General features: G+C 38.1%; 2 protein-coding genes across 4 annotated transcripts; one reads left to right on the top strand and one right to left on the bottom strand.

Moving 5' to 3' along the window:
• Nucleotides 1–2,175: 2,175 nt before the first annotated feature.
• bscl2 (BSCL2 lipid droplet biogenesis associated, seipin) lies at nucleotides 2,176–14,067 on the top strand. Of its 2 annotated transcripts, none has more exons than XM_083564635.1 (11): nucleotides 2,176–2,259; nucleotides 4,578–5,006; nucleotides 5,512–5,593; nucleotides 5,928–6,071; nucleotides 6,975–7,109; nucleotides 8,104–8,201; nucleotides 8,998–9,127; nucleotides 10,137–10,218; nucleotides 10,527–10,592; nucleotides 11,707–11,769; nucleotides 11,865–14,067. In XM_083564635.1, exons 2-11 carry the CDS (start codon nucleotides 4,798–4,800, stop codon nucleotides 11,969–11,971), a joined length of 1,116 nt encoding a protein of 371 aa, XP_083420761.1. In that variant the 5' UTR covers nucleotides 2,176–2,259; nucleotides 4,578–4,797; the 3' UTR covers nucleotides 11,972–14,067. The 2 variants fall into 2 exon arrangements, with proteins under 2 accessions (XP_083420761.1, XP_083420760.1); XM_083564634.1 differs by having other exon boundaries at nucleotides 8,998–9,139.
• Nucleotides 14,068–19,988: 5,921 nt separating this feature from the next.
• Nucleotides 19,989–23,075, bottom strand: plvapa (plasmalemma vesicle associated protein a). 2 transcript variants are annotated; one of them, XR_014537170.1, is made up of 6 exons: nucleotides 22,522–23,058; nucleotides 22,157–22,223; nucleotides 21,373–22,073; nucleotides 21,020–21,293; nucleotides 20,796–20,926; nucleotides 20,700–20,762 (listed from the first exon to the last, which is right to left on the bottom strand). XR_014537170.1 is itself a non-coding variant. In XM_083564282.1 (5 exons), exons 1-5 carry the CDS (start codon nucleotides 22,930–22,932, stop codon nucleotides 20,874–20,876), a joined length of 1,506 nt encoding a protein of 501 aa, XP_083420408.1. In that variant the 5' UTR covers nucleotides 22,933–23,075; the 3' UTR covers nucleotides 19,989–20,873. The 2 variants fall into 2 exon arrangements, 1 of the variants encoding a protein (XP_083420408.1); XM_083564282.1 differs by having other exon boundaries at nucleotides 19,989–20,926; nucleotides 22,522–23,075.
• Nucleotides 23,076–24,482: the final 1,407 nt, after the last annotated feature.

Here is a 24,482-nt window from a genome sequence, read left to right as displayed (position 1 = left end):
GAACTGCTGCAGTCTCAGCCTCTTTGTGTAAATGTGTGGCTCCATTTTGCTTCAGTGGTCTCTCCCACTTAGATATTACCGCTCACTCCATCTCCATATGGCCACATTAACATCTCTGCCTATTCTCCTCCCCCCATCATCCATTCCAGCTCATGTTACATTTATGAACACTTCTGTATGCTGAGACTGTGTATGTGGAAATGCCTCCGAGCTAACAGGCATATCATAGGTTGCATGATATTTTGCATGATATTTTGCATGGTATACTATAATATATATGAAAAGTAACTAACGCATAATGCACAACAAAGTTTTGGAATAATACATATCCTCGAATATTTGCCATATGCTTCAGGAAATTTCTGACTTTCTGTAATTAAATGGCAAGACCGAAGATTACACACACACACACACACACACACACACACACACACACACACACACACACACACACACACACACACACACACACACACACATATATGTATATGAGTGTAACAGTACACAAAATCCATATACCTCAGGTTTTACAGTTTTTCTCAGTTGCATTTTGATGATTTTGTTTGTGAACTATGACAAAGAGACTTTACATTCTGATGGGAATGAGATGTTCATTGACAGAAATACTTACTTTTGAGAGAAGAAATAAGGATTTTGAGAAATGTTCAGGCTTTTGCAAGAAATCCAATGTATTGTGGTGTTTGTACAAATTGTTTTGAGAAATGCACTTACTGGCTTGCAAATATTAAGTATGAATCAAGAAACGCTTTAAATCAACTGAGAATAACATAATATTTATCTGAAAAATGCTAATGAAAATATAAAAAGTCAGACAGACAGACTGACAGACAGACAGACAGACAGACAGACAGACAGACAGACAGACGGACAGACGGATAGACGGATAGATAGATAGATAGATAGATAGATAGATAGATAGATAGATAGATAGATAGATAGATAGATAGATAGATAGATAGCATTAGAAAATAAAAAAACTTTTAAAAAATAAGCATATTTTTGCTTGGGGGTGTGTGTGTGTCTGGTATACGCTTTGTTTATGCTAAACAAAAAGAGATTATACATGCAAATTAGTAGATTAGTACCCTAGTAGTTAATGCTCTGAATTACTGATTGAAAGATTGGGGGGTTCAAGCCCCAGTATTGCCAAGATGCAACTTTAGGGCCCTTAAACAAGGCCCTGAAATCTCTGTGCTTCAGGGGTGCTGTATCATCTCTGACTACAGCTTTGTACAATCGCCGGGATACGTGAAGAAAAAATAACTTTACTGTGACAAGTAGAAAACGTCTCTCCTCACTGGGAAAAGGTACAAACTGACCTACAAACTATTTACTCAGTCTTAGGTTAGTTAATTATGTCTTTCATAATTCCTTTTCTCATTTCCTTGCTTGTTATTTTCTCCATGTACAACCATCAGACATCACTTTAAGGTTTACCGATCAGGCTTAACATTATGACCACCTGCTTAATATTGTGATGGTCTCCCTTTTGCTTCGCTCCCCACATGCATCAATGAGCTTTGGCCGCCCGTGACACTGTCGCCGGTTCACCACTGTTCCTTCCTTGGAGCACTTTTGATAGATACTGACCACTGCAGACCAGGAACATCACACAAGAGCTGCAGTTTTGGAGATGTTCCGATCCAGTCGTCTAGACATCACAATATAGCCCTTGTGTCAAACTCACTCAAATCTTTACACCTCACCATTTTTCCTGCTTCTAACACATCAATTTTGAGGACAAAATGTTCACTTGCTACCTTATATATCCCACCTACCAAACAGGTACCATGATGAAGAGATACACAGCGACGAAATGCATTTTAGCATCAACCAAAAGTACAAATAGTAGCAATTGTGCAAAATAAGTGCAGATAAATATGTAAAAAGACATGTATTTTATGTACAACTGTACATACGTTATACACTGTTTATAACCGTGTCTTAGCGGTGTAGTGTAGTGTTCATTAAGGTGATGGTGGATGGAAAAAAAATCAGTGTTATTCACAGCATTATAATGCAATAATGTTATGCCTGGTCGGTGTATATTACGTTCTTCATAACTGCTTTTATATCTGCATGGTAGCCATGACAGCTAAGGCAGTACGTTTGCGTGTATTTTAGTTTTTGTCCCTCCACGCTTTCCGTATTTGAAGTCTCGCCGCAGTGCTAGCAACTATTTAGTGCTAGCATTGTTACTTTCGCTTCCGGTATGGGGGGATTTGTCTCCATTAAATGGTGAGTATGCGAATATTTCTCACTCTGCAGTCCTACGTTTTCGTTATTAGTCATTCAAATGATGAATAAATGTTTAATGAAGTAGTATTTAAGAAATGTTAGATACCCAGAAGCCCAATCACACTGATGAGATGTTGATGATGATGATCTCTAATGTCCTGAAGTGCTGTTCGATTACTGCAATTAATGAATAATAATTGTTTGAAAGTGTATAGTCTTTATTTATTAATTTATATATAGGATGTGAACTCTTAGTATTTATTATTGCTGGTCAGGAGGACATTGTGTACCCGCCCATGTGACAGTGTTCAAGCTGTCAGTGTGAATTGATCAGTTTATGGGGACACACCTTTCAGGAGTTTTTTTTTTTTTTTAGCAATGAACAATAAGAAAGTAAATTAAACCGTCGATCCGAATCAAATCATTATTCAATGCACATGCAAAACAACATCAGTTCTTCTAGGAGCATGGTTTCTGGAAGAACTGGACAGGTAGGTTGCTTCAAAACATCTTGGACAACAAACCACATGTAGGCTTCCTCAAATCCTTCTGTATCTTCAGATAATCCCTGACGGACTCGATGGGCCAAAACGATGACTTCCAAAACTTGTTTTTCTCTATGCATGATGGATAAAGGATCTGCCTGTGTTGCTCAGCATTGAGAACACCATCAATCCTGACCGAATCTCGTACTGCAGCTTTAAAACTTAAAAACCGCCACCATGCTTCACTGTTGCCTGCGGCTCATCAGTGCCATTTTCTGCATCCAGTTCTTATGTTTTCATGCATAGTTGAATCGCTTAGCCTTGTTTTCATGTCTTCATGGAGGTTTGGCTTTTTGATTGCAATTTGTCCATGAAAACCACATTTGACCAGAATTCTCCACACAGAAGAGGGCTTTTCCTGGGTCCCACTGGTTTCCTCCATTTCTTTGCTGATGGGTGATGTCCGATGTTGAAAGGAAGTAAGAGTGATGTGTCTTTTATCCACTGCATACATTTTCCGAAATTTGATTTCCATTTTGTTCATTGCTTGAAAAAAATTATTATTATTATTTTTAATAAAAACAGCTTTACAACTACTTAAAACTTTAACACAGTACTGTACACACACTTCAGGGCAGGACGGCCAAACGTTTTCCTACGAAGTGCCAAAATTCTAAATATATGTTGCTGTATATTATATTAATTATATGATGTTCCTCTTATGTATGATGCCATAATATTTCTAAATAAATAAATGAATCGAAAAACATGACTTTTTAATCTGCTTAACTGATGCAGTTTAACTTTTAAAGTTTTACTCTCTATTTCAGATAAACTTATAGTACGAATGAAAACTTCAACAAATCATTCATTAATGAAGATATTCCCATTTATAGTACAATAAAGTCAATCCTTAATACAGCGTATTAAAGCTAAAAGGAACACAGCCATTACGCTTGTAATATCAGTAAGTGACCTCTAATGAGAAACATGAATCTGGTCTTTATTTTTGCAAAGCTTTTTTTTTTTATTTGGCTTATTCCAATTGATTTATTTTCGCTCAGATAAACTTAGATAAAAAAAATAGTAAAATAAAGATAAATAAATCTTAGATAAAGTTAGATGACAAATAGATATGCAGATATTTTACATATGCTCTATGTGCATGCTTTTCTACTTTATTTCATTGTTTCTTATATACACATATTTAATTAAATTTTTTGTAGCTTAAAAATAGATTTATTGAAAAATATTTTTTTATATGAAATTAGAAATGAAGACCTGAATTGGTATGAAAAGAAAGGTCACAGTTCTTTTAAAAAATTTTTTTTAGAAAATGTTTAGTGGCAGCAGCCTCACATTCACAGGGTCCTGGGTTCGATCTTGGACTATTGTCAGTGTTAAGTTTTGTGCCCATCTGTGTTTCTTCTGGCTTCTCTGGTTTCCTCCCACTTATCCCAGTGGGTGGATTGTTTACACTTGAAGTCCCCTTAGGCGTAAAGGTGTGTATTTGGTTGTGCATCGACTGGCATTCCAGTCTGGATGTGTTCCTGCCTCATGCCCAGTATTTCCTGCATAATCCCCAGATCCACCATGACTCATGACCATGAATAAAGCGCTTGCTGAAGATAAATTAAATCAATTCTCTCTAAACACGATTTTCATACATTCTAACGAGCAAATGCTGAAGGTTTAGAGTTTGATGTAGAAGTAGTTGTTGTTTCTGTAAAGACCTAGAAGCCTTCAGGAGCATACTTTGTGTCTGATTTTTTTTTGGTTTTACTATAATTTACAATATTTAATGTTTATTTCTCTTGTTCTTGGTGACGACAGCAATCGGATAAGAAGACACCAGTCAGCCATCATATGCTCAAAATGAGTACCGGATTAGACCCTGCGTTTGGAAGTTCAAACCTCTGATTCTCAGACAGCACAATGAAGAGAACCAGTCAGAAATAACAAAAAAAAAAGGTTCTGCACGTGTCTTGAGTTTGTATGCAGAGTTTAAGGCATTTAGTCTCGAACTGATTAGTCAGACGGAGAACTGAATCGGATGGATTCGGTGATGGGTCCGGTTCTGGTCTGGCTCCAGGACGTGGCAGCTGTGACTCTGCTGAGAGCTCGCCGGACGCTGCTGCGGGCTGCTATTTTCCTCTGCGTGGTGGTGCTGCTGCTTTGGGTGTCGGTCTTCTTGTATGGCAGCTTCTACTACTCCTACATGCCCAGTGTCAGCTTCTCTACACCTGTAAACTACCGGTACAGGTACAAGCTGTTTTGTTTCTGTTAGCCATGTTGTTTCTAGATGAATAGGTGAATTAGCACGAGGAGTTTTTTTCACAGTTTTGGATTGTAATGTTAGTATAGGTTATATATCGTGCACCTTTTGTTTGAAACCATCCATTTATCATGTGATCAGAAATATTCGAACATTCGAACCATTATTCTTTAATTGAGCATTAAATTCCCAGAAGAGTGAAACCTCTTCAGAGATATATTAAATCACCTGAAAGATGCTACTGTATAAGCCTGGGCTTCACCAAAAATAGGATGTAACAGTTTAGTGATGTACATGAACCACTGGGTTGATGCATTAATTTAAAGCAGGGGATATGCAACCAATAATAAAGTGCTATTTACTTTAAGGGTATAGGTTTTTAGTAGTTTTACTCACTGACAGATTGAGTGGTTTGAGGTGCCATGTTAAAAATGAAATAATAATTAATTATATGTAAAATGTATAATTATATATTTGAATCTTTTGTTTCAGAAGCGATTGTGATTCTTTCGAGTCTGTTCTTTGTTCCTTCCCAATGGCTAACGTCTCTCTCCTAAAAAATGGAAAAGAGCAGGTAAGATCCTCGCATTGATCACTTATTCCTTCTACAAACAAACTGTAAAGCTTTACAGTGGTTAAGGGGGTTCAAGACCCGGTATCACCAAGCTGCCACTCTTGGGCCCCTTGAGCAACGCCCTTAATATGCTCCAGGGGGCGCTGTATCATGGCTGACCCTGTACTCTGACTCCTCAGCTTCTGAACAAGCTGGGATATGCTGAGATAATAATTTCACTGCTGTCATGTATAAGTGACAAATAAAGGCTTTTTTTAAGGCCACACATCTGTCAAAAAAAATCCTTTTGAAAGACAAGACGGTTTAATAGCAATAAATTCTGTCTGTGCCGTAGGTGCTGATGTACGGTCAGCCTTATCAAATCTCGCTCGCGCTGGAGATGCCTGAATCGCCTGTTAACGAGCAGCTCGGCATGTTCATGATCAAGATGTCCTGTTACACCAAAGACGGAAAAACCGTTTCCACCGTGGCCCGCTCTGTGAGTAAGAATTACAGTTCGGTCCTTTACGGTCCTCTGTGGATGATGACAGCTGTTGATAAGTTTGTGGTCCAGTTGTTTAGATGCTGTGTCGTATTTGGGTCAATGAAAAGAACCGATTTCTAATCAAACTACTAAACAAAATAAAAAAATCCCACTAGAGGGCGCCCTGTACTTCAAAATTCTAGTAGGGGAAGGAGTAGTTTACTGGTTAAGGCTTTAGACTTTGGACCAGAAGGTTTTTAGTTTAAATTCCAGCACCACCAAGCCAAGCTGCCACTGCTGGGCCCTTGAGCAAGGCCCTTACCCTCAACCGCTGTTTATTGTAAGTACCTCTAGATAAGCACGTCCGCCAAATGCCATAAATGTATATGTAGTATGTGGAATATCACCATTGCAGCATATCTACTGATTTTTTTTAGCCCCAATGCAGTAAATGGTAACCTCTAATATAGCAGGATCTTATTGTGCAGCACTGTGGGCTAATTAAAGCACTTCTTGGAAAAATATGATGTATTTATAATATGTCGAATACATATGAACAAATCGAATAAAATAAACATTTGACAAAAGTGAGGCAAAACCTCCCTAGATATTTTTCAGGTGACATGAAAAAGTAAATTTTTTTCAGCATAAATAAAATTCAAATTTAGTACACAATAAAAATGGCTTCTAGCCTAAACCAAATCGTCGCACCTTAATACAGTCGAGTCGGTCAATACGCAAAATCCTTTATTCCAGACTCCAGAACTTCTTCTGCAGCTGTCCCAGTTCATTCACAGTTATATGAAGCATGTGATTGTTCGCTTAAATACATGTTTCTTGCCTTGTATAGTTCTGACATTGCTGATATTTTAAACCTGGAATCAGAGTTATACATGCAACTGTGTGTTTTCCCATCAGGCCATGCTGCATTATCGCTCCAGTCTCCTGCAGACCCTCAGCACTTTGGTGTTCTCCCCGGTGTTGCTCACTGGTTTGTCAGAGCAGAAGCAGCTTATAGAGGTGGAGCTTTTCTCAGACTACAGGTCAGACTCGGTGAGTACGAAAAAAAAAAAAATAAAATACGGACACGTGTGATTTTAGAAAATTTGAGTGGAATGTGTCAAAGCTGTTTGACATTTTTTGAGAGTATTTAAAGTCTAATAAGCCTCATGGTTTATTTTTTTTATTCATCTCGATGCATAGACAACAATTCGATGCATTAAAGCTGCGAAGACGCAATGCGATACGATTCCCCCCGTTACGACGCACTGCGATCAGATTTCTATTCGATTCAACGAAATGCGATTCAATGGAGAAAATAAGATGCTCAATTTACTTAAGTGCCTTCTGACTTCTAAAGCACCGCCCTTTCACACAAACGCCTTTGTAGCGTAACAAAAAGAAAAAAGATGAAATAAAGCCAGATGTTCTTTTCCTTGTCTGTCTCCAGGAAGATGCAGCTCTACCTCTGCCATGTTAATCTGTATTCTATGTGACTGTCAGGACATGCCTCGGTCTCCGTAGCATTGTGATTACGTCGTATTCACGTAGCGGCGGCGGTGCTGAGGGAACGCGCTGGAGAAACCGTTTAGCGAAGAGAAATCAATCTACATATCCAATATTGGTCACAAATCATTGGTCTCTTTCAAAATAATAAAAGTATAGCGCATCTACTAATAATTATTTTACTGGGATTTATTGTAAATAGGTCACTTATGCAATTCTGATTAGATTGCATTCCATTGGCTCTGTACATGGACCTTGCACAATGACAAAGTTTAATCTAATCTAATTATAATGTAATAATCGAATAAATATATATGAATAAATACAAAATTTTACCGATGCAAATATGTTAAAAACGATGCATCGTGATACAAATACGAGCTTGTATCCGATCCACACTTTTTTAGACAGATGCGTCACATCGTTAACTTTTATGCCGATGCACCGATGCGAATCAGTGAATCTTACCATCTGTAGGCTCCAATAATCTTAGATTTCATAGATGTTCTCAGTTACTTTGATATTCTCTTTTACTTTGCAGTATCATCCCACTATCGGGGCTGTGATAGAGATCCAGTCTCGGCGTGTTCAGATTTACTCTGCCCAGCTTCGGATCCACGCCTACTTCACTGGGATCAGGTGTGAACCATGTTCAGCTTTTACACTCATTTCATTACCCTTCTTCTTCTTTTTCTTCTGTTCTACTCCAGTTTGGGGTCACCACAGCGAATCGTCTGTTTCCATATCACCCTGTACTCTTCACCTCCCTCTCATCATGTACTCTTTAATCGCTTTCTGTACTGTTTCATATGTAAACTGAATAAAAATGTTTTTAATAAACAAACAAAATCATATGTATTAAACAATACACTATATTGCCAAAAGTATTGGGTCACCTAGTCATAAGTATCATATGTCCTTTTTGAGCATCGCATTCTACAGTTATTTCCAATTTGCTCTTATAATTGCCTCCACTCATCTTGGTAGATGTTCCACTAGATTTTGGCGTGTGCTTGTGAAGATTTTCGCTCATTCAGACACAAGAGTGTTTAGTAAAATCAGGTAGGTGAGGTGAGGAGGCCTCGGGTGCAGTCAGCGTTCCAGTTCATCCCAAAGTTGTTCAATAGAGATTAGATCAAAGATCTAAAGCGGGAGATCTTCATGGAGTTTGTTTTGTGCATTGTCATGCTGGAACAGGTTTGGTTCTCCTAGTTCAAGTGAAGGGAAAATTTCATGCTCCTGCATCCAAAGACATCCTATAAAATTGTGTGCCTCAAACTTCCCGATAACACTTTGGGAAAGAACCACATATGGCTGGGAAAGTCAGGTGACTCAATACTTTTGGCTTTATATTATAGCATATTATTAGTCTGACCAATTATTACCGCATTAAAGTTTTTATCTTAGCCTTTTCCTTTGTGCTGTCATTCCACAGATACCTCTTGCATAATTTCCCTCTAACATCAGCAGTCATCGGAGTTGCCAGTAACTTCACGTTCCTCAGCTTTATTGTGTTGTTTAGTTATCTGCAGTTCATCTGGGGAGGATTGTGGCCTCCAGAGCAGGTCAGAGTCCAGGTATGCCATCCACACTCTTTTACAAATCCAGATGTTCCTGTCCCAGATGACAAGTTGCAGTCAGTTCCTGAATTATAGTTTTGCTCAGTTGCTTTGTCGCAATTTTTGCAAACCAGTCAGTGCATTACTCAAAACAATTTGTACAAACAGTACAATACATTGGATTTCTTGCAAAAGCCTGTACCTTTCTCAAAATCATTAGTTCATCTATCAAAAGTAAGTATTTGTGTTTTTCTGTGTGACATGCATTAGATGTCAACAGCACAAATTTTACACTATGTGTAATATACTGATTGCATGAGACCGGACAGGATTCACACTTTCGCTCTGTCGCCAATTAAAGGTCCACGAGATTCACCTTTGACCTATTTCAGGGAACCAGTTTATCATTGGTTGATCTGATGCCGTTTACTCGCCTTCATTAGTGATATTCCAGATTCATCAGCATATTAGGACAACTGGTTTGAAAATTTTTTACATTCAATGACCTATGCAATGAAATGATGCCGAGATGTTTTGGAGGTTATGACTGTTCAGGTGAAATGCAGTGTAATGTATTTTCAACAAAATAACATGAACGATTGATAATGTAGGAAACGGTGGCCAATTGTACACGATCAATTAAACGAAATTGCATTCGCAATCAGTTCAAAGCAACAAGAAATTGCTTTTATAATGTGTATAAGTGACTGCAGGATGTGAAGGTTGAACAAGTAGTTTTTAGAATTAAATTTCTGAGCTGAGTAACGTTCCAAAGCAACTGAGAAAAACTGTAATGGTACTCTGGGTGAGGAAGTGTTGAAACATACAACATTTCACAGGTAGACTCAACCCTAGACGTACAAACTAAAGTCTGATGCCAGAGATGTTTTAACTGGCCATCCGGTGCTCCTTCTGACTGTGCGTGCAGCCTTGTGCTGCCACCTGTTGGCGTGTTACAAAACTAGACCTCGTACAAAGTACTTATATTGTTCTGACTTTTATATTTCTTGTGTAGGTAATGATGGGGGACACGACGCGTCTACAAAAGAGGAGAGAGGAGGCCCTGAGGCGCATACGCACAACAGCAAGCGCACCAAGTAAGAGAACTAAGAACCCTCCTCTAGGGTATTCCCTCTGTTTTTAAGACATGGTACGTGATTTACCTCAATAAATCATTCAATTATGTTGTCTTATTTTTAAATACTGGTTATAAACGGAATAAAAATAATAGGTGAGTGTGTCGGGTGTGAGTAGGAAGCCCCGCCCCTTTTACTGTGGTAAAAACAGGATACTTGTATAATAATATACGTCAGTAAACAGGGTGGTACCCTTTTGTAGTGAATGTTTATACAGATGCAGAGTTGTTTAGTGCATGCGTTTATGTAATCTTGCACATGTTTACCAGATCTGAAGTATGAAAGGGAACAAGATGCCCCTTCAGACCAACTGGAAGATACCGAACGAACTGAGGGTGAGTTTTTTTCTAATTAAAGGCCATGCATGGGTAGAACGGTTTAGGGAGGCTGGAATCTCTGAAATCTCTGAGGCCCTCTAGTGGCTGGGTAAATATTTTAAACCGTCTGATCTCATAAAATGAACAGACCTGGACCTAAAACCCTTCGATTTAACATTTAAAGATACATATTTACAAAGAAGATCTAATTTTAAATGTAAGAATAGAAGAGGTGTAACGGTACACCGGGCTTTTGGTTCAGTGCACATGTGAACCGAATCCAATCCTTTTTTCTTGTGGAACATTTGAGTTCCCTCACAAATGTTTGACGTTTGCTTATTCTCCGCCTCGCACTTTGAGCAGTGTCCCTTTTTTATTATTATTATTATTATTATTATTATTATTATTATAAAACTTGAAAAAATACACAACAATGCCAGGGGTATAAAAAAACAAAAAACTGGAGTTAGCGCAGTGTCGCTGTGGAAACTCATACCATACTGGAAATACGATTTGTAGTGCGTTTGTAAAACTCCGCAACTTCCTGTGTGAAATCGCCGCAACTTCCTGTGTTTTTACAACCGTCTCGCAATATGGATTCTTTTGTGTTTTATTTCCAGCTTTAAAACATTTTCATAAAAGAAGAAGATATTTGGTAAAGTACGCCGAAATAAGTACAACATTTAAGTGGAACATATCGTAACCGTCCCAAAATTTAACCGAACCGTATCTTAAAAACCGAGTTACATCCGGAAGCGTGAATTTTGTGTACCATTACACCTCTGAAGAATAGTGATTTGATGTCTAATCTAGCTCGTGGTGGTGATATGACAACTAGGAAACCAGCGGAAGTGAATAAAGGGATGTTTAAACCAAGGCAGTGGACACATGCTATATTTCATAAGTCACTCCTTTTAACATGGAAGAAACGAGGCATAAAATCTTTAAAAGTACAACAAGCAGTCAAGAGCATTAAATGCCTACGTCAAGATTGGTCAAAAAAAATCTGGAAGTCTGAGCACTGAATCTGACTCTGGGAAAGCCTTAATACTGCTTTTATTAAGTTTTATGAGAACATGCCTAAGTTCAAGCATATTTCTATACTTCGGGCTTTGGTTTTTTTATTTTTCAGGTGATCTAGACATAATCGGTGCAATGAGTTCAGTGAGTGAATCTTCACCAAATGAAGGGAATGGTGAGTAAACAAAGCACACACACACACACACACACATCCTCACATGCACGCATGCCAATATTTCTAATCTCACACATCCTGTCTCGCTGCACCAGATCTCAATGTTCCGGATGTTCCAGAGATCAATGCAAGTGACGCCACTGAGCTCGACCAGAGAGACACGAGCTTAAGGCAAAGGCACGGGCCTTGGATGCGTCTTTGAGTTCACGTTAAGTGAAAGCCAACGCGCTTGGACATTTTCCTCTTGAACTACATTGGTGCTGTGTGTGTGTGTGTGTGTGTGTGTGTCTATGTGCACAGACAAGCCAGATCAGAGCAGTGCTGTGTATGTGTGTGTAGCCATCTGTATTACTGGTAGAAGCTTGTTTAATTGTTTACATCACTGAGCTTGAACATTCCCCCCCAGCACTCCAGCTGCGTTTTCACCACAATAATGACTAACACTAATGTACAGCTCAGATGAATATAAATACAGCCAATGCTCAATCCTGGACACACCGCTTAAAGACACTCCTATGGCCCTCCGCTTATTTATTTGACTTGTAATGAAGCTGAGCTGAGCTCTTGGGTCAAAGAGTCTCATCTGTTACATTTCGCTTAATCTGTTATTGGGTTCACTTTGTTGTGTTGAAGTTACAGCTGAACACAGTGTACACCGATCAGGCATAACAATATGACCAGTGATTATCTCTTCAGCATGCCACCTGTTAGTGGGTGGAGTTTATTATGCAGCAAGTGGAAAAATGGTTTGACAAATTGTGGCGGCTAGACGACTGGGTCAGAACATCTCCAAAACTACAGCTCTCGTGGGGTTTTCCTGGTCTGCATTAATCAGTGTCTATCAAAAGTGGTCCAACAGTGTTGAACAGGCGACAAGGTCACGGGTGGACAAGGCCCATTGATGCACCTAGGGAGCAAAGGCTGGTCCGTGTGGTCCGATCCAACAGACGAAGTCCTGTAGCTCAGACTGCTGAAGAGGGTAATGCTGTTGATGCTCGACAGGTCTGGACTGTTTTGGCAGCAGAAGATGGACCAACACAATATTAGGCAGGTGGTCATAATGTTAAGCCTGATCAGGGTGTATGTGGTGAAAGTAATGTTCATACAGTGCGTATAACTAATATATACAAATATTGTTAGTACTTTGTTATATTGACACCTTTTGTATTATATTGTACCAGCTGAAGGCTGAAGATTGTACCAGCAGGATTTTTAAAAGTAGTATTTGAAACGTATAGAGGGTCATTATATGAGGATCGGTTGTTCCAAGTGTTTTTTGAAATGTGTGCGGCAGCCTGGGAAAACCACAAAACTTCAGAAAAATGCAGATTTTAAAGAAAAAAAAAAAACTCCCATCCTGCTACTTAAATGTAAAAATACCTATTTCCGCAAAACGATGTTGAAATGTTTTACTTGATTTCTAACCTCCCCCATGATCCTGTTGCATTAGGAACGTTGCCTGAAGATGTTTTTAAATTATATCTGGCTAGCCGAATATGCTTTCCTGACACAGTCCCGCTTCGATCAAGTGTTACGTGTCATAACGAACCTGAGTTCAGAATTTTTTTCTTCCTGTTTATACAGCAAAAAAAGCTGTAAAGATGAAATACTAATAAAACTAATTTTGAACTTACCCACCGGAATACATTCAGATTTAAATTTTGGCAGACGTCTATGTCGAGAACAATTTACAACTACACAGTTGACAGTTAAGCGCTTTGCTCTTGGGCTCAGTCGTGCTCTTGGTGGGGCTGGGATTTGAACTTGTGACCACCTGATTCAGAGTCCAATGCCGTAATCACTGAGCTACCTCCTAGAGTAGTGACCGTTCCACCTCAGTTGTACTTATGCGAACAATATTGAGTAAAATTCAAGAGTTACGTGAGGCTCCAGGTAATAAAATGCCTTATTGATGACTGATATTTACCCCATTTGATATAACTAGCTAATGATCATAGTGCTGCGAACGGTCCATTGTACTCTTTCTACTGCTGCATTAAACATAATGCATCAAATTTAACGTGATTTTGTGACAATATTTGCTATAAATGATGCAAAATTAAACAATGTTTTCCCAGGTCGCCTCACTCACTGAAGCCCACCTCCTGTGATGTTTTTAAAATGTTCAAATGTTTGAACTGATATTTTAGTAGTAATACAATAGTTTCGGCTCAGTTTTATGTTACATGATTTCTGTAAAGTATAGTAGAACACTCATGTTGGTTTTTTGTAATAGTGAACTGTTAATATGTGTATTATATGTTCATGTTATTTATTTAATAAATAAATCCAAAAGAGGATTACAGTTTATTACCAAAAGATCCTGGATGTATAGTCGCTATGATAATTTTACAAGAATTTATTTTCTGTTAAACCTATATGCATTTTATAACATAAATATCTTAATTTATTTATTACATTATTTAAAAAAGAATCTTCATGCTGATGCGACATTTTAAGTTGTTAGCTAGTTAAAGAACAATACGTTTGGTGTGATTGTCAGTGTTAAAGTGAACAAGTGCACTATTTGGGCAAAAGTGTTGGGACATCTGACTTTTCCAGCCATTTGCAGTTCTTCACCAAACTGTTACCACAAAGTTAGAGCCAGTTTGGATGCCGTAGAATTATATTATCCCTTCACTTCAACTAGGGGACCTGAAGCCGTTACATCATGACAGTGTACCCTGTGCACAAAGCCAAGTCCATGAAGATATTGTTTACACTGGTTAGAGTGAAAGATCTCCTGATATTGAGATCTGACCTCAACCATATTGGACACATTTGGGATGAATTAAAAACTGACTGCACCCCAGGCCTCCTTTAAAATCTAGTGGAACATCTTCCCAGAAGAGTGGAGTTTATTATAACAAAAAATAATATTTCATATAATATATATATTTTTATTCTGCCAGGAGTAACATCTTAATAATTTGTTTTAATCTAAAGAAAGTGAGCATTTAGCCATTAAAAACTATGAACACATTTGAAGTGAGAATCTCATGATAGGTTTTTAAAGAAATTTGATTAAAAAAAAATAAAATTGAATGAGAAAACATTCAAATGTTTCACTTGTAAACATTTGGCTGATGCAATATCCTGTTAAACATGTGACCACTAGAAAATTCCAAATATTTCATATTGTAAGAATTTACATTCTGCCTCAACCCAGATTCCACCCCACACTATATCAAATGAACCTCATCCGCAAAACGGCTTAAATTTTACAAAAGTAGTTATGTAGTTTGATGTAGAATTTTAGTTGGATCGATATTAATCACAGTTTTAATCTAATCAGTCTGGGAGAGGCAGGACTATCTTTTACCAAAAGGTGTCTAAGACCATGATTATCATTTAAACAATACCAGTTCTATAGTGGTATCACCCAGCCATGTGTTCCTTTACTCATTTCCTACACTTAATTTACATTTAAAAAGTCCTCTCTATACTTCAAAGGAAAGAACACTATAAAATATCTGGGGGGAGTTTGTTCTGGGTTCTTTCTGACTTCGATGAACTCAAAGTACTTCATGTATTTTGTCACTGCTACGTTGTTATAAAGTTCTTCTTCATTACGATCATCGTTGTATGACAGACAGACAGACATACAGACGGACAGACAGACATACAGACAGACAGACAGACAGACAGACAGGCAGGCAGACAGACAGACAGATAGGCAGGCTGGCAGGCAGGCAGGCGAGATAGATAGATAGATAGATAGATAGATAGATAGATAGATAGATAGATAGATAGATAGATAGATAGATAGATAGATAGATAGATAGATAGATAGATAGATAGATAGACAAATTCATACAGACTGATGATAGATAGATAGATAGATAGATAGATAGATAGATAGATAGATAGATAGATAGATAGATAGATAGATAGATAGATAGATAGATAGATAGATAGATAGATAGATAGAAAAATTCATACAGACTGATAGATAGATAGATAGATAGATAGATAGATAGATAGATAGATAGATAGATAGATAGATAGATAGATAGATAGATGATAGACAAATTCATACAGACTGATAGATAGATAGATAGATAGATAGATAGATAGATAGATAGATAGATAGATAGATAGATAGATAGATAGATAGATGGATGGATGGATGGATGGATGGATGGATGGAAGGATGGATGGATGGATGGATGGATTCTATAATTTTGTTGGTGACTTTTAAAAGTACATACAAAAATAGGAATATGCAGCATATTCCTGAAAGCCCTTTAGTTCACCAGCTCCCTGTGTGTTTCACACTCTTTGTGGAGAGACGGTGACTCAGGCACACTGTCTATCACATAAACAATATCAATTCATTAGACTTTTTAGAGAAGCATGATGATGTTTATCTGGAGCATGTAAGAATTGTTAAAATCTTGCCAGACGTCTAGGTTATATTTATGAGCCAAAAACAAAGGAGTGTGTTTTTTTTAGGAGGAGTGTGTTTAAAATGTGGATCTATGCCTATTATTTAAAAAAATAAAAGTGCCAGTTTCATTTCCCTGTGACGTTTGTGAATTTTATTTCTGTCACTGATATTGTTTGTGGAGGTGTCGCAGCCGTATTTTTCCTTTTTCCACTCTTTCCGTTGGTTCTTTCCTCAGGAGACTGATGATTATGGCCTTTTCCTCTCAGAGGTTGTTGAGAAGATCCGCCCTCGTGATGCAGCTCGTAGATCCAGGCTTCAGATGACTTCCTGTTTCCCAAATGTGTTTCGACTCAAATATTCTCCAGTCATATTCAAGATATCTGTGTGATGGAAAACTCTGAGACACTATCACAGCATTTTATGCATATAGGTTAACCTACTGTACAGGAAATGATCTGTATTTAGGATTATTATTATATTGTATAATATTATATTATGAAAAAACAAACCTTTTTAAGGCTGCTTGCAAACAAACACTGTTCATGTCAAAGTGTTATGAGCTTTGCAGGGATTTGTTTTTGTTGTTGATCTTTTGGCACTGATGTTGACTGTCTGTTCATTTCCGCATATTGTGTCAGTCTCCTTTCACCTCTTTCATCAACGCATCATTTTTAGCACTGACCAGGCGTTGGCTGAAGGACTGCTGGGCGGTGGACCATTTCAGAGACGCACATTGGGCTGCTGAACTTTAAACAGCTTTGGAATTCAATTCAATTCTTGGCACACATCTGTACTCTCAGTACCTACTGTATCCTTTTTAATCCTGTCTTGCCTGTTCTCCTTCATATATGCCTTCTGAAACCTTAAAATTCCATTACTCTGATTAATGTTGATTAGGCTGTATAGTATACGCTGCACTCTGCACTTTATATGCACACACATTTTTATTGCAGATGCCATTATACAGAGCAACCTTATAATGATCTAATTTATGAATTGGGGAAGTTGAAGGTTAAGGGCCTTCGCATCGGCAGCTTGTTGGTGCTGGGATTTGAGCTCACGACCTCACGAATTTTTTGAGCTAATCATGCATAAATGCATAAAATCATTCTTTCAGATACAAGTCAAGAGCTTCTTTTAATGTTCACATTCCTCATAACAAGGTAAAAACATGAGACTCTCAGTGACTTTGACTGTGGCATGGCTGTTGGTGTCAGACAGAATGATTTCCTGGATTTTTCAGTCTCAGAATGATATGAGAAAAATATCCAGCGAACAGCAGATTGGCAAGCAGAAACGCCTCGCCGATGAGAGAGGTCAGAGGAGAATATCGAGACAGGTTAAAGCTAAAAAGGAAGCCACTGTGACCTTACAATACACTTTTTATAATCCCGTTGAGCTGAAAAGCATCCCAAAAAATCAAACATGTTAAATCTTGAGGCAGGGGATATTAGGAGACCGCAGGCACAGTCAGTTGGAAAGGAGAAAAAAAACTTTTTTCATAAAAGCCTTTTATGCATTATGCATCTGACACGTGATTGTCTGATTGGATAATTGCATGTATAAATACAGGTGTTCCTATTAAATTGGACAGCGAGTTTAAGTAATTTGGATTTTAAAGGTTTGGCACATAAGCCGCATAAAAAAACTTTTTCGAATCATAGCAGATTTGAAACAAAATTTTAACTCAAGTTTTAATCAAACCCACCTATGGGGCTCGATCTTTCCCCGATACAATTTCTTTTCCAATTTGGAAGCTACATACAGATGTGCAGAACACTTGTGCAACTTTAGTTCACATCTAAAATATCATCTGCACAGTATTGCATTTCTGAGTAAAAATAATAGTGCAGTTGGCGTACAAATGGAGTTCATTGCAGCAGTGAACTCGATTTATAAGGCAATGAGATATTCGTTTGAGTTTATTTATAATTTGTTTACGGTCATTATTTTAAGGGATGAACAAAAGATTTGACCTCTTAATGTCTTTCCCATGGGGTCCTAATGGGCCAACGACGTAGGAAATGCAATTAGTGTTGAGAGGGACAAGAGAGTATGAATAACAGTGGTCAGCAATTTATAAACAATTAGACTAGGAAGGAGTTTTTTATAATACACACCAATCCCTTCCTGAAAAAGCAGGAAAAGATCATTTGTAAATTGTATTTTTTTTTTTCAAGTGCTTGGTTTAGTTTAAATAATAAGATAGTGAGAAACACAGATTCGGAAGATTCATATTTTTGGAAAATACCATTCCACTTTAGTCCCATTTGCTGTTTACTCCATTCAGCAGATGCCCTTATCCAAAGCAACTTACAACAGACCAGTTTAGGGTTAAGGGCCTTGTTTAGGGGCCCAGCAGTGGCACCTGGACGGAATTTAAACACACACCTGTCCAAACAGAAGTCCAACAACTTAACCACTGAGCTACAACTTTCCATTAAAGTATATAAAGAAAGGTTTGTGGACACCAAAGCATAAGATTCATATGTGCTTTTTGAACATCCCATCCTTGTCCACATTTGCTGTTTTAATAACATCCTTTATTCTGAGAAAATGTTCCACTAGAATTTGGAGAAAGCTTGTGGATATTTGTGCTCATTTAGTAAAAGGGTGTTAGTCCTGTACTGATGTAGGTGAGGTGTGGAGCCCTGGTGCGCAATTAGCATTCCAATTCATCCCAAAGGTATTCAATAGAGTTGAGGTCAGAGGTCTATTTAAGGTCAAGCCATTCAAGAGCTTCCAATCCAACATTAATGGAAACCATATCTTCATGTTTTGGGTTTCCTATTTTAAGTAAAGGTTATATTTTATGATGCTGCATTCAAAGCCATCCTGTACAATTGTGTGAAGCTTGAACATGTGACCAATACAGCGATTCTCTGACCCGCTGAAATCGTAAATGCCAGTAAATAAACAAAAACTTTTTTGTCAAGGACTTATTGTTCAGATGTCACAAATGCTAATGTTAAGAGCGCCTCTCCGAGCGAACAGGCCTAAGTGGAAATCACTTATGCTAAACAAAGGATATCCTTCAAGCAGAACTGTGACTTCCATTATGCAACTGCATTATTTATTAATTGGCGCCTCGTTTCTGTTCTGCAGAAACGTTTCTGTTTTTTTTTTATTGCAATGCTTTTGGCATTGCTTTTCACAGGAAGCAAGTCAGCATGGGAAACTGTCTTAATTGTTTTACATTCTGCACATGTAGCGCAGATTATCAGTGCCAATGTCTCTCTGTGGACATGACGAACATTGTCTTTTGGAAAGACAATGTGTCCTCTCAGTGGGTACATCCTGCACGAACTGCCAAACTGGAAGGTGTGTTTATTTTATTCATGATTCTCGCCCTGTTTTCATTTTGCGCATCCATGTGAAAATATTCGAGCACGTTATCTAACCTTGCTGCCAGCGCAGCTAAATGATTGGTCAACTTTGGCTTGAAATGAATTTCCGTTAGTCTAAGAGAAAAGAGAAAAATTCCCCGTTGACGTAAAATTCACAATAGGCTGTGGCACCTGATTTTTGGGGCAGGGGTGAGGCATTGTTTCATCCACCCTTCCTATCCAGGGGCATAAACAGTCTGGCAGTAAAACATTCCTCTTGGCTGGGGTGGCCCACCTATTTGGTTCAGATAAAACCCAGATAAAAAAGTGTATTACAAACGAAACACTTTTGTTTACAGCCACGTACATAAGATTTGACGCACATAAGATCCTTGTCATTCTTACCCTCCATAAATGCAATTTTTACAAAAGACAGTTTGATGAGAAGTGCAGAAATGAAAGCGTACACATCCACGCTTTTCATGACACATAGAAAAATGCACTTTTCATTTCAACTGTTTATTAATTTTTTTCAGGTCATACATGATCAAAGAATAAAATATACACCCATCCAAATAAATGCGATAATTACAATTAGTTTTTTACAATATTATATTGAAGGGATTCCATTCATCCTGTCATGAAAGCCAAATGAAATGCATTAACATAATAAGAATAATAGTACAAATGTAATCCCTGGTAACACATTCAAATATGTACATTTTAATTTACAAAAAAAAAAAAACAGGACAGACATGTGCTGTTGTACAAACATAATCAAGGACCGAATCTAAAACTGGTACTGGTTATTTTTCTATTAAAACACACCAAAAAATGTTGAATTTCTTCTATACCACATAACGCAATTTTACAATATTGTTGATCTGCTTGGTTCCTCGTTAACATGTGTCACAGCTATAGGCAGATGTTTCCCTCCCACCATTTCTATTTTCTTCTCTTTTGAAGTTAACACGACAAAAAAAAATTCAGTTTGTTGTTCTGAAGAAACCAGGACGCATTTGTTTGTTTGTTGGGACTTTTCTGAAACCTCTTCCATGGTTTAATGTTACAAAGTGCTGAAAACCTGCGACTTCTTCCATAAAAGTTATACACACATTTGTACAATTCAAGCTATACGATTATACAGAGTGATCCCTTTACAAAATGAGTTCTCGCTATAGAATAGACAAAGTGTTTAATATAAACCTGTTATGTTTTTGTGTAACGGCATTATTGTCAGAGCTGCTGTTCTAGAAAAGTAACCACCTCCTGTCATCTGATTGGAGGAGGAGTAACCTCCTCTTCCAATCAGATCGAAGAATCAACAGCACTGTGATATAAAATATTATTAGGAACATTTTTTGTCTTTGCACAGCTCTCTGGTCCTTTCAGTCTGTTTTCATGTAATGCTGAAGTTCTCGCAGGTGCTGATTGAGTTGTGCTGGGAACAGAAAAGAAACAGAAGCAGGTGTTATACTTTCACTACAATTTGCTTCAAGACAAGTTGCAAAGTTCATGTTCATTTTGTTTTTACCTGTGAACAGGTACTCGTTTACTGAAGGTCCTGATCCGATTGGAGGTGTTTTGTTTAAAGGTATTCCACTTGACCCTGGAAGATTAAGCCCTGATGATCCACTCAAACCTGGTCGACTGAGTACACTGGTACTGCTTGACCCCACACTGCCCAGTCCTGCGTTACCTTGCCCAATGCTACCAAGTCCAGTAACCTGTGACCCGCTAGAACTTGGCCATTGGAAAGGGGTGGACCTTCCAGCAGTAAACTGTCCAAAAGTGTTTTTTTGTGTTGCCTGTAAGGAAACAATGAACACTTTTAATTGATGTTGTAGACAATGAGGAATAATAGAATATTTCTTAGTGAAAGCCCACCTTGCAACTTGTCAATGAGGCGTTGATCGTCTTGACACTCTCGGTAAGAATTCGAATGTCAATTTCTTTTACAGACAGAAGATGTTCTTGAAGTTTGCCTTTTTCAGTCTGCTGTCTGACCTGCTGCAGGAGCTTCTCAGTTTCTTCGTCGTACTTCAGCTGTTTTTCCTTGACAACCTTTTGGTTCTCCTGCACAGTGGCACTTAGATTCCCTTTGCACCAAATGGCATCTTCTTTCAGTTGTTTGTTTTCAGCTTGGTATTTGGCGTTTGCACCTGAAATAGACGAAACCTGACTCCCCACCCTGTCCAGATACACCTGTAATTTGTTCTCCACCTCTCTCGACAAACTGCTGCAGTTTACTCGAATGTCCTCAAGTTTTGTGCTTTGTTTCTCACACGTTAGCTGGAAGGATTCGTGCTTCTTGAACAAGTCGTCGACTTTTTTAAGAAAATCTCTGGTGACATTGGGGATTCCCTGTAACGAGTTCACAAAATCCTCCTTACATGATTTCTCATACGTTTTGATCGTTTCTTCAAGGGAGGCTTTTTTTCGCCGCAGATCAATGGCTTCCAGTTGGTACAGCAGTTTGTCTTTGTTGGATTTTTCAAAGTTTAGTTTCATTGTAGACATTTGTTCGGTGAAGTTTGCTTTGACGAGTTTCAGCATTTCTTCGGATTTCTGAAGCGCAAAACCTCGGCCTAGGGAAAAAGAAAAATCACACCGGAACATCATTTTAAGATTTTGAAATGTATTCATTTATTGAAGATTAAAGATGGCTCACCATCTGTAAAAAAGCTGGGGGGGCAAACTGGATTTGAAACTGTCCTTTTTTCTGTCTCGCACTGCCGCTGCCAAATGAAAAACACGTACGGTCATAAAAATACCGCAAATAAAAAATATTAAAGAAGGAATCAATGCATGAACCACAAATGTATTGATATAAATGAATACACAATATTAAGACATCATAATCCATTTACTATAAATGTAATCAAAGTATCAAAGTAATATTTGCTGAGGTAATATTTTATGTGAAATCTGACAAGATGGATGAGAACTGCATAATAAATAATATCACATTTTCATGTCTTATCATTAAAACACTAAATGATTTTAAAGACTCATGACTAAGTAACAAATCCTTACCCATCTGGTTTGCAAGAAACCTATATTAACGGTTGAATTTTTCGCCAGGTCACGTAGCTTGTTCAAGTCTTTTTCAACAGCCTTTTTTGCCGTCATAGTTGCATTCAGTTGCTTGGTGAGATTCTGCACTTTGTCCTGAAGAGCCTTTTTCTCCATATTTAGTTTATTGTAACTTTGCTCCAAATCTTGGACTCTCTTCTCCTCGATTGTCTGCTCCGGCTGTCCGTAAACCAGAAAGAGCACCAGGCTGACAATAATGAGAGACTGGATCAGCGAAGAAAAGAAGAAGAACATCTTCAAATAGTAACCGCAACCCTTGTCCTCTGGTTTGTGAATTTTCTTGGCAGACCAATCGAGTTTAGCTTTAGAATAGCCACTGCCATAGGTGCCTTTATAGCCGCTCTTGTACATCGTAGATGATTCTACGGCTGAGGTACTACTAACACTCAGGTATAACAGAAATGCCCTTCAAATATGTATCCAATATACACCTCCAGTTCATATCAATACTGAGGTCTGTGTTGCAGTGAGACTCTCTTAAGTTTTGGACATCTCCACCTCCCTTTTCCTTTGGGTTCTTTTAGACTTCCCCTGCCACCTCCCTTCTAATTTATGTCTAGTAAGAAGTACTAAAGACAGCCTTTATAAAACATTTTTATACAGATAGATAGATAGATAGATAGATAGATAGATAGATAGATAGATAGATAGATAGATAGATAGATAGATAGATAGATAGACAAATTCATACAGACTGATGATAGATAGATAGATAGATAGATAGATAGATAGATAGATAGATAGATAGATAGATAGATAGATAGATAGATAGATAGATAGATAGATAGATAGATAGATAGAAAAATTCATACAGACTGATAGATAGATAGATAGATAGATAGATAGATAGATAGATAGATAGATAGATAGATAGATAGATAGATAGATAGATAGATAGATAGATAGATAGATACAGTGAGGAAAATAAGTATTTGAACACGCTGCTATTTTGCAAGTTCTCCCACTTAGAAATCATGGAGGGTCTGAAATTGTCATCGTAGGTGCATGTCCACTGTGAGAGACATAATCTAAAAAAAAAAATCCAGAAATCACAATATATGATTTTTAAACTATTTATTTGTATGATACAGCTGCAAATAAGTATTTGAACACCTGTCTATCAGCTAGAATTCTGACCCTCAAAGACCTGTTAGTCTGCCTTTAAAATGTCCACCTCCACTACATTTATTATCCTAAATTAGATGCACCTGTTTGAGGTCGTTAGCTGCATAAAGACACCTGTCCACCCCATACAATCAGTAAGAATCCAACTACTAACATGGCCAAGACCAAAGAGCTGTCCAAAGACACTAGAGACAAAATTGTACACCTCCACAAGGCTGGAAAGGGCTACGGGGAAATTGCCAAGCAGCTTGGTGAAAAAAGGTCCACTGTTGGAGCAATCATTAGAAAATGGAAGAAGCTAAACATGACTGTCAATCTCCCTCGGACTGGGGCTCCATGCAACAACTTACCTCGTGGGGTCTCAATGATCCTAAGGAAGGTGAGAAATCAGCCCAGAACTACACGGGAGGAGCTGGTCAATAACCTGAAAAGAGCTGGGACCACCGTTTCCAAGGTTACTGTTGGTTATACACTAAGACGTCATGGTTTGAAATCATGCATGGCACGAAAGGTTTCCCTGCTTAAACCAGCACATGTCCAGGCACGTCTTAAGTTTGCCAATGACCATTTGGATGATCCAGAGGAGTCATGGGAGAAAGTCATGTGGTCAGATGAGACCAAAATAGAACTTTTGGGTCATAATTCCACTAAACGTGTTTGGAGGAAGAAGAATGATGAGTACCATCCCAAGAACACCATCCCTACTGTGAAGCATGGGGGTGGTAGCATCATGCTTTGGGGGTGTTTTTCTGCACATGGGACAGGGCGACTGCACT

This window comes from Silurus aristotelis (assembly GCF_946808225.1).
Source record: "Silurus aristotelis genome assembly, chromosome: 16".
NCBI classification, from domain to species: Eukaryota; Metazoa; Chordata; class Actinopteri; order Siluriformes; family Siluridae; genus Silurus; species Silurus aristotelis.
The sequence above is the reverse complement of the archived record's forward strand: the minus strand, read 5'-3'. Positions and strand labels throughout refer to the sequence as shown.